This window comes from Ranitomeya variabilis, chromosome 6 (genome assembly GCF_051348905.1).
Source record: "Ranitomeya variabilis isolate aRanVar5 chromosome 6, aRanVar5.hap1, whole genome shotgun sequence".
Classification (NCBI taxonomy): domain Eukaryota; kingdom Metazoa; phylum Chordata; class Amphibia; order Anura; family Dendrobatidae; genus Ranitomeya; species Ranitomeya variabilis.
The window spans coordinates 354,386,213-354,398,329 of NC_135237.1; the positions used below are offsets into that span (position 1 = coordinate 354,386,213).

The 12,117-nt window shown below is 43.0% G+C and overlaps 1 protein-coding gene across 2 annotated transcripts in view; it reads right to left on the bottom strand.

Moving 5' to 3' along the window:
• Nucleotides 1-12,117, bottom strand: part of LOC143782474 (thiopurine S-methyltransferase-like) — an 81,023-nt gene that overhangs the window by 39,416 nt on the left and 29,490 nt on the right. For both annotated transcript variants that reach the window (XM_077269948.1, XM_077269949.1), the window contains exons 3-4: nucleotides 8,501-8,593; nucleotides 8,269-8,401 (exon numbers count right to left, since the gene is read on the bottom strand). In XM_077269948.1, the coding sequence (XP_077126063.1) occupies nucleotides 8,269-8,401; nucleotides 8,501-8,593 (226 nt within the window). The remainder of the gene's footprint in view (nucleotides 1-8,268; nucleotides 8,402-8,500; nucleotides 8,594-12,117) is intronic.

Below are 12,117 nucleotides of genomic sequence, written 5' to 3' on the forward strand. Positions count from 1 at the left end.
CCTCTAGGCATCGTATTGAGTGCCTCTGCGTGTTGTATTGCATCATAGTGCCTCTATGCATCGTACTGAGTGCCTCTGGGTGTCATATTGTATCATAGTGCATCAATGCATCATACTGAGTGCCTCTGTGCTTCATATTGCATTATTGTGCCTCTACGTATCATATTGAGAGCCTCTGTGCATCATGTTGCATCATAGTGCCTTTATGCATCATATTGAGTGCATCTGTGCTTCATATTGCATCAGTGCCTCTATGCATCATATTGAGTGCCGCTGTGCAGCATGTTGCATTGTAGTGCCTTTATGCATCATATTGAGTACCTCTGCTTCATATTGCATCATTGTGCTTTTATGCATCATATTGAGTGCCTCTGCATCATGTTGCATCTTAGTGCCTCTATGCATCATATCGAGTGCCTCTGTGTATCATATTGCATCATAGTGCCTCTGTGCTTCATGTTGTATTATAGTGTTTCATATTGCCTGTGTGCATCATAGTTCACAGTGCCTCTGTGCATCATGTCGCATCTTAGTGCTTCATATTGCCTTTATACATTGTATTGCATTATATTGCATCGTGGTGCTTCATTGTGCTTTTTTGCTTCACATTGCACATTGATGCATAGCCCCTCCATGCATCAAGATGTGTGCTTACGGGCATCTTATTGCTTCAGTGCCCCTGTGCCTTAGGGGGTATCATTAGTATCATAGTACCTCTGTGCTTCCTAGTACTTCGGGCTTGGTATTTTCTTTTTTGGCTCTGGGTTAGACCTTCTGATTTAGGTTATGCAGCCACGCACAAGGTATATCGTGGATCTACCATTTCACATTTTTGTCTTGGGCCCCAACTTTGGCTTATAGAGTCCTAGTGGTTTTGTACCCAGTTCCAACTTCTGTTGATTCATTCTTTACAACAGGGCTTAGCTGAGCTTTGCTTGAATTGGCTGAGTAAATTAGCAGTTCTTCCGTATGGAACAGTTTTTCTCAACCTATAAAGGGACATACTACTGTCCTGGGAGCAGAGAATACCAAGAGGTGGAAGGAAAAAATCCTTAACAATTCCACATGTGACAATCAGGCTGGTTTCCTTGATTAACATCCAGTAGACAGATTCCCGTCCCATAAGTCTATTGTACTATGGTTACCAGGGATGGCATGTCTGCCTTTGGCACCTTGTGGCGAATCAGCACCTCTCTGGTGGGAAGAATCCTGTTTTTCTCTAGCCATGGAGTATGGTTACTCCCTCCATGGCTGATAACACTGACAAGCTTGCCTTTTAGGATATGTATATGTGTGTAATGTCAGTAAAATAGGAGCGATGATCCACGTTTCCCTTTCAGCGTTTCTAATGAGGCCAACTCTGGTAATGTTGGGAAATATTACCTGCCGGATTGTGTATTCCTTAGTTGCAATAATATCCAACCCTTGTTTGGGGTTTAGACACCTAAGGATTCGGAATAGACGTGATCTCCTGGATGAGTAATGTGTGTACATCCTAATGCTCTGCCATTATCCATGTACTAACTGTTATTGGTTTGATCTTCCCACAGTCCAGGACCGGAGGCTAGTGGCACGCGCGGGGTGAGAGCGCGCCCTTATGACGCAAGCAGACGCCGCGGTGCATGACTGGGTAATCCAGTCTGAACAGGCACATGTTGCTTCTCCAAGTCCCCTCCTCGTGGAAATATAGAGCAGGTGGTCGGGGGCCGGTACTCTGAGGCCTAATATGTGGAAATGGTCAAAAGGCTGGTCACCCAGACTTCTCTGGTGCATCTCCTCAGAATATTAGCCATAATATTGATTGTGAATGTTTCCAGGAGTGGAGTAGACCATATAGGAACCACCTTTCAGGTTCCAAGTTAGAAGAGGGAGTTTCCAATAACAGCTAAGAGTTTCTGCAAGGAATTGGAATAGGGGCTAGCCACAAATACTTTAAAAGTTCAAGTCTTGGCTTTAAGGGCCCTGTACAATTCCGACCCGGCTGGGTATCGGGGATATCCAGGTTCATCAAAGCGTTGGCCAGGTCTAGACCCATCCCCTCTCGGTTTACTCCTCCTTGGAATTTAAACTTGGATCTTATATCCCTATCCAAACCTCCTTTTGAACCCCGGTCAGAGGTTTCTCTGGGAATCTGTCCCTTAAAACATCACTTTATGAATCGGTGGGTTCCCAGGTTTATCAGGGCAGCAGGTAGTTCGAGGCCACTTCCAGTATAAGTTCCCTTCAATGGGATTTATTTTTGGTCCTTAAAACCCTGTCTAAACCGCCCTTCAAACCCTTAGAGGATATCCCATTAAAACTCCTATCCCTCAAAACATCCCTGCTCGTCGCCCTTTCATCTGCTCGTAGAATAAGCGACATACAGGCACTACCTTCTAACCCTCCTCATACACTGTTTTTAGAGAATAGGGTTACTCTCAAAATAGATCCTGCATACCTCCCGAAGGTGGCATCCCGGTTCCACAGAACTCAAGAGATATCTCTTCCCTCCTTTTGTCTTAACCCTAAAAATAGGGAGGAGGAATCATTGCATACACTAGATGTCAGGAGATGCTTCACGTAGTACTTAGAAGCCACCAGAGAGAATAGGGAGGATGCCTCTCTTTTTGTGTGCTTTCAGGATCCCTGGAAGGGGAAAAAAGCCTCCAAAGCTACTCTGGCGAGATGGATCACAGATGCTATCAGCCTATCATACTCATCAAGTGGAATGTCTATTTCCGGGGAGGTCAAGGCTCACTCAACGAGAGCAGTGGCAGCTTCTTGGGCGAGAAGGCCGGAGCTTCGATTGACCAGATATGTAGAGCTGCTACTTGGTCATCACCTTCCACATTCTATAGGCACTATAGATTGGACCTTATCTCCTCTTCGGACCTTACTTTCGGTAAAGGGTTCTGGAAGCGGTGGTCCCTCCCTGAATGTACAAATCTATGAAATCTCTCCGTGGTGCCGTCATGGGCGACAGAGAAAAATATAGTTCTTACCGATAACGGTATTTCTCTGAGCCCATGACGGCACCTGTACATTCCCTCCCTTCACTCATGGGTGTGCACATTAATATAGTGCCATAGTTTATTTTATGATAGGTCACGCGGTATCTCAATTAAGTTAAGTAATATTGAAACTAATAAGCTGTTCCATAGTCTCCCATTGTTCTCTAGTAAACAACTGATGCGGGAGAGTGGTACCGCCCTTTTTATCTGTAGGTTTCCTGTCCTTGGTGGGCGGATCCCCTCTCTCCGTGGTGCCGTCATGGGCTCAGAGAAATACCGTTATCGGTAAGAACTATATTTTTTGAGGACACTGTTTTAAATGGGGGGGCGGTCCTGTTAGTGTGCAGAGTGACACTATATCGCCTTTTTTTCTTCATGTGGTGTAATGTAGAAGTTGTGAAAAATTAAGTAATGTGTTCTACAAGCGGAGCTCGAGATAACTGTGTTATTTCCTGCAGAAACGAGTCCTGGCTGGATGAAGTGACGGCGGTCTGTGCTGGATGAAAGATGAAGGACTTCACCTAGAGACGTCACTGGTGAGTCAGTGTTACCTATACACTGACACTATACACTGTATACTATATACAGAGGTCCTGTGTACAATCTCACCAGTGATCACTGTATTACCTATATATTATATACAGAGCTCCTGTGTATAATGTCACCAGTGATAACTGTATTACCTCTACACAGACACTGCATACTAAGTACAGATCTCCTGTGTATAATGTCACTTATGCTGCCGTCACACATTCAGTATTTGGTCTGTAATTTACATCAGTATTTGTAAGCCAAAACCAGGAGTGGGTGATAAATACAGAAGTGGTGCATATGTTCATATTATACTTTGCCTCTGATTGTTCCACTCCTGGTTTTGGCTTACAAATACTGATGTAAAATACTGACCAAATACTGCTAGTGTGACGGCAGCCTTATGGTGATAGTATTGTGTTTTGTTTGTTTTTTTTTTATTTCTGATCAGTATTGTAGTATTCAGTCACTATGTGGTGGTAATATGTGGTCTGGAAATGGTGTTGTGGTATTTATCCCTTGTATGTGCTATTTGGTCACCAAGTGGTGGTAATATGTGGTCTGGAAATGGTGTTGTGGTATTTGTCCCTTGTATGTGCTATTTGGTCACCAAGTGGTGGTAATATGTGGTCTGGAAATGGTGTTGTGGTATTTGTCCCTTGTATGTGCTATTTGGTCACCAAGTGGTGATAATATGTGGTCTTGACATGGTGCGGTGGTATTTGTCCCTTGTATGTAGTATTATTCGGTCACTATGTGGTCTGGTCATGGTGTGGTGGTATTTCTTCCTGTATGTGGTATTATTGGTCTTGGTAGAGTGGATTGTGTTGTGTATGGCGGTCATTTGTTCTCTCTGATATTAATTAGGAGAAGATTCTTTATTTCCATTAGAGTTGTAATGCTTTGTACACAGCGGCGGAGATGCACTTACAGGGGTTTCCTGTGGAAAAAAAGTAATCACCTCTCCACAGGATAAGTGATAACGTATTGATTGGTGGGGGTCTGACTGCTTGGACCCACTCAGCAAAATGTGGAACTTTTTATCCCCATTAGACTGGAGTGGCATGTCTGACTAGATCACTGATCCATTCATTCCCTTAGTGGCTGCACTTGTTTTTTTCTGGAAGCCCCAAAGAGAGTGAATGGAGCTGCGGTCAGAAATCCCACCTGCCGCTGCATTTTAAAATAGTGATAAAAGTGTCCTGTCAGGGATAAAACTTCCCCATTCTTCCGATCGGTGCAGTTTCTAATGGTCGGATCTAAGCGATCACCTATCCTGTGGAGGCCATGGATTAGTGATAACTTGTTTTAACCAAGAACCCCATTAATGTAAACTACCGTAATTATACATCCCAGTTATTGAGGTACACGGTAGATGTGCAGCAGCCGCCGGTGTTTTACGGCCGATGCTCCACTATAATGACAGATATTTGCATATAGCTGTAGGGTGGGCCCCTAGAGTCCATTCCTCTGGTGGGCCCCAGACACCACAGTCCGACGCTGTTTGGGACGCGTGGGCGACATTTTTTCAGGTATGCAATGTTTGTGTGTGTGTAGTATTCAAATTGCCTCTTCTGAGAAAAAGAGGACTTAAACTCTATAGCGCCACCTGTTGGAAGTAGCGATCCTACAAGTCACAATCAACCCTTTAACGAGTCGTGCAATATGACTTAGGATAAAAGCCAAATCAGTATCTCAATTCGCAGACACGGTGTTTCGGGCTGTTGGCCCTCGCCAGTGCGAAGCATGAGAACTGATTTGGCTAGGTGAGAGCAAATTTTATTCAGTTGTGTGTCTGTGAACGTGTGTGTGTTTAGTGTAAACTTTTTCCCTATTTAATAAAAAAAATATATACAACGTGTTCCAAATTATTATGCAAATTGGATTTAAATGTCAAAGATTTAATTGTTTTGTTTTTCAAATAAACTCATGGATGGTATTGTGTCTCGGGGCTCAATGGATCACTGAAATCAATCTTAAACACCTGTGATAATTAGTTTTCCAGGTGATTCTAATTAATGGATAACTACTTAAAAATGATGTTCTACATTATTAAGCAGGCCACAGTTTTCAAGTAACATGGGAAAGAAAAAGGATCTCTCTGCTGCCGAAAAGCATCAAATAGTGCAATGCCTTGGTCAATGGATGCAAACATTACTTAAGAGTGATCATCGTACTGGTAAAGGGAACCTGTCACCCCCAAAATCGATGGTGAGGAAAGCTCACCGTCATCAGGGGCTTATCTACAGCATTCTGTAATGCTGTAGATAAGCCCCCGATGTTACCTGAAAGAGGAGAAAAAGACGTTAGATTATACTATTTTTCTCAGCCTGGATGGTTGCATATTGTCACCGTTCAGGTTGAAAACGGTTTATCCCCCAGACATGGATTACGGCATGGGACAGAACGACAGACAGGTGAGGGATATTGTTGTTGTTTTTTTTTGTTTTATTACAGGAGACGAGGGATTCAGTGGGATTAGGCGTAAAAATGGAAAAGTGTGTTTTGTTTTATGTCAAATAAAATACTTTATTCTGAGTTTGTGCGTATTTACCATATAACTATAGGATTAGTAATGGATAGGTGTCTTCCCTTCACATCTCCATTAGTAATCCGTGGGCTTGATTGTCACCTGACAATACAAAAGGTTAGATCAACCCCACAAATATGAACCCCACTTGCCACTGCTACAGGGCAAGAGGAAAAGAGTCGGGCAAAGCGCCAGAATTGGCGCATCTAATAGATGCGCCTTTTCTGGGCGACTGCGGGCTACTATTTTTAGGTTGGAGATGGCAATATCCATGGTCCCTTACCAGCCTGAGAATACCAGCTCCCAGCTGTCTGCTTTAGTAAGGCTGGATGTAAAAAATGAGGGGGGACCCTCAGTGTTTTTTTTAAATTATTTATGTAAATAATTTAAAAAATACGGCACGGGGACCCCTCTATGCTTGATAACGAGCCTTGCTCAAGTTGACGGCTGAGTGTTGCAGCCCCCAGCTGTGAGTTTTGTCTGGCTGGTTAACAAAAAAATACAGGGGAACCCACGCCTTTTTTTTTTTTAAATTATTAATTTACAGCGCAGGTGCCGGCTTATGAATACTCCCATGAGCTGCTCCTGCCGTTGATCAGAAGCAGTATTTGCAGCATAGTGTTCTGGTACCCGAACTTTTTGTAACTGTTCAGCCGAATCCAAACATCCAGGTGTTCGCCCATCTCTAATGAGGGTCCTACTCCTGGGATTATGGTGTGGGATGGCATAATATTCAGTAGCTGGATCCCTGTACTCTTCATTCCAGGGACATTAACAGTTCAGCGTTACAATGATTTGGTTGTATATAAAGTGCTAATGCAGGAGTAACCAATATAAATCAATTAAAAGTCCAAGTGTGAACATAGATAAATATAAAATAAAAGCAAAGCCGCTAATAAAGTACAATGTTTATCAGTATAACAATTCAAATACTAGCTTTAAATGAGCATCAGGACACAGTGCACAAGAGATAATGTCAGAAAATACTTAACGTATTTATGCTTGTGTATAAGTGGACCCGAGTATAAGCCGAGGCACCTAATTTTGCCTCGAAAAACTGGGAAAATTTTTTGACTCGCGTATAAGCCAGGTATGCATTGTCCCCTAATCCCTATTCTGGTATGCATGGTTCCTCATCCCCATCCTTGTCTGCATGGCTCCTTATCTCCATACTTGTATGTATGGCCCCCATGAGATAAGCATAGAAAAATATATATCCTACTTACTTTCCCTGCGCGACCTCACAGCATCTCGTTCCGGCTTCCAGCAGCTCCTGCGTCCGAGTGATCAAGTGTCACTGCTCATTAAGATAATGAATATTCACCTCTCCACTCCCATAGGCATTCATTCCCTTAATGAGTGGTGATTGCAGGAAGCAGGAACGAGATGCTGCAAGGGCGTGCAGGGAAGGTAAGTAGGATGTCTTTTTTTTTTATACTGGAAGCCGGCAGCTGTGGATGTAACTGTGTGCGCTATAAGAGAAATGAATATTCATTGCCAGTGCAGTGAATATTCATTTCTATTTAGCAGCGGGCACAGGCTTTAGCCGCAGCCTCCGGCTCCTGCCTCCTGTGACTTGCCGCGCCCCCTCCCTTGCTGTAAACTGGGACAATGACTCGTGTATAAGCCGAGGAGGTAATTTTCAGCACAAAAAAATTTTACTGAAAAACTCGGCTTATACACGAGTATATACGGTATGTAAGTATGAGGAGGACCCACCTGAACAAGGGAAGATGAAAAATATGTAACACTCATTCAACCCCTTGTTTTTGGGGAAATGTTGATATAGTACACCAGTACTTATCTACAGTAGTGTAGTATATAATTTATGCCTTGAACTTAAATGAACGTCAGGTAAAAATTATATATCATTTTATTTACATGGCCGTGTGCATAACTGGTTTTGATGCCTTTTCAGTGTTTGGTGTCTATGTGTGCTTTGATGAATATTTACTACACCCCTATTTAATACTGGTGGGTGGTGCCCGTTTCATCGGTATACCAGACATACATCAGAATAACATCTTTTGGTATATGCATAAGTGACATGCTATAGTATACCTGACTTTGAACTAGTTCGTGTTTTTATTACTATGGAAAATAGATGCATACATCCAAACCATAGTTTTAACATATGCGCTGGGAGATTTCTACTGGGGTAAGGGACAAAATCTACATGTAAACACAGCCTTACTTGACAAAAAGAAGGTCACTAACCCTAAATACTTTAGCTCCAGGAATCCCAGTTACAGGTTCTTCAGCATAAGGGATATTATGTTCAACAAAAAACTCCTTGAGTGCCATTTCACAGACATCAACCCCAACCACGTTATGACCCATATCAGCGAGCCTAGGATAAAATGTAATCAATTATTTCTAGTCATTAAAAGAATTTAGAACATTGTTTCATTCAATTCCTCACTATTATGAGAGCTCAACCTGCATGTACCATTTCATATCCACCGCCTTGCCACAGAGAGGGAAAAAGATGTTCAGCTTTGTCCTGCCATCCTGCATTTCTTTCAGGAACTCTGCCAGCAACCTGGGTAGAAAAAAATGACAATTAATTATAAGTGAATAGGAGAGTTTCAGAAATGCAAAAAGCTTTTCAAAATTACAGTGCCTTGCAAAAGTATTCGGCTCCCTGGAACTTTTCAACCTTTTCCCACATATCATGCTTCAAACATAAAGATACCAAACGTAAATTTTTAGTGAATAATCAACAACAAGTGGATCACAATTGTGAAATTGAACAAAATTTATTGGTTATTTTCAATTTTTGTGAAAATTCAAAAACTGAAAGTGGGGCGTGCAATATTATTCGGCCCCTTTAACTTTGTTGCGCCAACTTTTGCTGCGAATTACTATTATTATTATTTATTTATATAGCACCATACAGCGAATACAGCTGCAAGTCGCTTGAGGTATGTCTCTATCAATTTTGTACATCGAGAGACTGAAATTCTTGCCCATTCTTCCTTGGCAAGCAGCTCGAGCGCATTGAGGTTTGATGGAGCTCGTTTGTGAACAGCAGTTTTCAGCTCTTTCCACAGATTCTCGATTGGACTGAGGTCTGGACTTTGACTTGGCCATTCTAACACCTGGATACGTTTATTTGTGAACCATTCCATTGTAGATTTTGCTTTATGTTTGGGATCATTGTCTTGTTGGAAGACAAATCTCCGTCCCAGTCTCAGGTCTTTTGCAGACTCAAATAGGTTTTCTTCAAGAATGGTCCTGTATTTGGCTCCATCCATCTTCCCTGTTGAAGAAAAGCAGGCCACACCATGATGCTGCCATCACATTTGACAGTGGGAATGGTGTGTTCAGGGTGATGAGTGGTTGCCTTTACGCCAAACATATCGTTTGCCATTGTTGCCAAAAAGTTCGATTTTGGTTTCATCTGACCAGAGCACCTTCTTCCACATGTTTGGTGTGTCCCCCAGGTGGCTTGTTTCAAACTTTAAACAACACTTTTTATGGCTATCTTTGAGAAACGGCATTCTTCTTGCCACTCTTCCATAAAGGCCAGATTTGTGTACGACCGATTGTTGTCCTATGGACAGACTGTCCCACCTCAGCTGTAGATCTCTGCAGTTCATCCAGCATCATAATGGGCCTCTTTGCTGCATCTCTGATCAGTCTTCCCCTTGTTTGAGATGAAAGTTTTGAGATGCGGCCATTTCAATATGATCGCTTGCACAGTGCTCCTTGGGATGTTTAAAGTTCTGGAAATTATTTTGTATCCAAATCCGGCTTTAAACTTCTCCACAACAGTATCACGGACCTGCCTGTTGTGTTCCTTGGTCTTCATGATGCTCTCTGTGCTTTAAACAGAACCCCGAGACTATCACAGAGCAGGTGCATTTATACGGAGACTTGATTACACAGAGGTGGATTATATTTATCATCATTAGGCATTTAGGACAACATTGGATCATTCAGAGATCCACAATGAACTTCTGGAGTGAGTTTGCTGCACTGAAAGTAAAGGGGCCAAATAATATTGCACGCCCCACTTTTCAGTTTTTGAATTTCCAAAAAAATTTAAAATAACCAATAAATTTCGATCAACTTCACAATTGTGTTCCACTTGTTCATTCTTCACCAAAAATTTACATTTGGTATCTTTATGTTTGAAGCACGATATGTGGGAAAAGGTTTTAAAGTTCCAGGGGGCCGAATACTTTCGCAAGGCACTGTATGTAATGTTTTTTGGCATACTGATCATTAAAGGGGTATTTTAATCACTAGATTTTGGAATAAAAATAAGTTCCACAATTGGATGTGTTACAATAATGTAATGGGTGTGTCTGACCGTACAGGAACATGGTCTGATAATACCACATCTCCTGGACAAGGGAGGAGACAAAAGAATATACAAACTGGACAGCATTGGGTAACATCTGCTGCTTTCTGTGAGATAAAACATTTCATTGCCTGTTTAAAAACAATGTTTTACCTCAAAGAATCAACTGTGATCCCATGCTGTAATGTCTTTATACTCTATTTCGCTTCCTTCCGTGGCCAGAAATTGTGGTATGTGCCTACCCTGTTCCCCGCATGGTCCGACACAGCCATTGCAAGGTACATAGTATAAAATACACTGTGCATACACTTGTTGAAAGCGAGTTGCAAATGGAACGGCAGTGGAATCCCAAGTAATGATAAGTATAATATCCACTGCACACTCAGTTGATGCAAGCAGTTTATGGATGACCGTGCACAGCAATGATAATGCTCATTGGGTGGGAACATTGTGACATTTCGGATTGAGAAACCTTTCCAAACAGTCACTGGGTGGAGGGTACTTACTTTATAGGGCACTATACAGTACCTGGTGCACTGTTAAACTTATCATTGCGGTTCACTCTATTCAATAAACTGTTTGCTTGCATCAATTGAGTGAACAACGAATATCCTACTTATCAATACACAGTACATAGCAGGCAGCGCTGGCATTAGGGGCAAGCAAACTAGGCATTTGCCTAGGGCCCACACTACCCCGAGGGCCCACAGCCAGTGGCGTGACACACCACAAAGTCGCTAAGGGGTCCGTGAGCCAAGGAGGCCCGGCGCCAGAACTACTCCTCTCTGCATTCGTAGATGCCTATAAAGTTGAAAGCAATGATGGAGGAGAGAGCATCAGGTGACGCTCCCCTCTCACTTCATTCTACCTCTGCGTCCGATTCAGCAGGCGTGATGACATCACTTAATCGCGCCCCACGCTGTGTTGAACAGTGGAGTTGCTAAGGAGACGGGAGCAGCGGGGCAAAGGGGAGAGGTGAGCACCGTATTTTTTTTTTCAGTGAGTACCGTATATACTCGAGTATAAGCAGAGTTTTTCAGCACTTTTTTTTTGTGCTGAAAAAGGCCCCCTTGCTTATACTCAGGTGAGGGTCCCAGAAGATGCCATAGGTGTGGAGGGTAATATTCATTCCCATAAGTAGCATGCAAACGTGATCGCCTGGGAGCCGTCACTGCTGGCACCAAAACAAGACACTGTGAGAGAGCGCAGGAATGGCAAGTAGGAATTTTTTTTTTTATTTTTTTCTGATGGGGGCCATGCATGCCAGGATAAGGATGAAAAGCCATGCATACCAGGATAGGGATGAAGAGCCATACATACCAGGATAGGGATGAGGAGCCATGCATACCAGGACAGGGATGAAAAGCCATGCATACCAGGATAGGGATGAAGAGCCATGCATACCAGGATAAGGATGAAGAGCCATGCATACCAGGATAGGGATGAAGAGCCATGCATACCAGGATAGGGATGAAGAGCCATGCATACTAGGATAAGGATGAAGAGCCATGCGTACAAGAATAGGGATGAGGAGCCGTGCATACACGGATGGGGTGAGGAGCTAAGAATACAAGGATAGGGATGAGGAGCCATGCATACAAGGATAGGGATGAGGTGGCCATGCATACAAGGATAGGGATGAGGTGGCCATGCATACCAGGATAGGGATGAGGAGGACATGCATACCAGGATAGTGATGAGGAGACCATGCATACCAGGATAGGGATGAAAGGGCCCATGCAGACCAGGATAGGGAT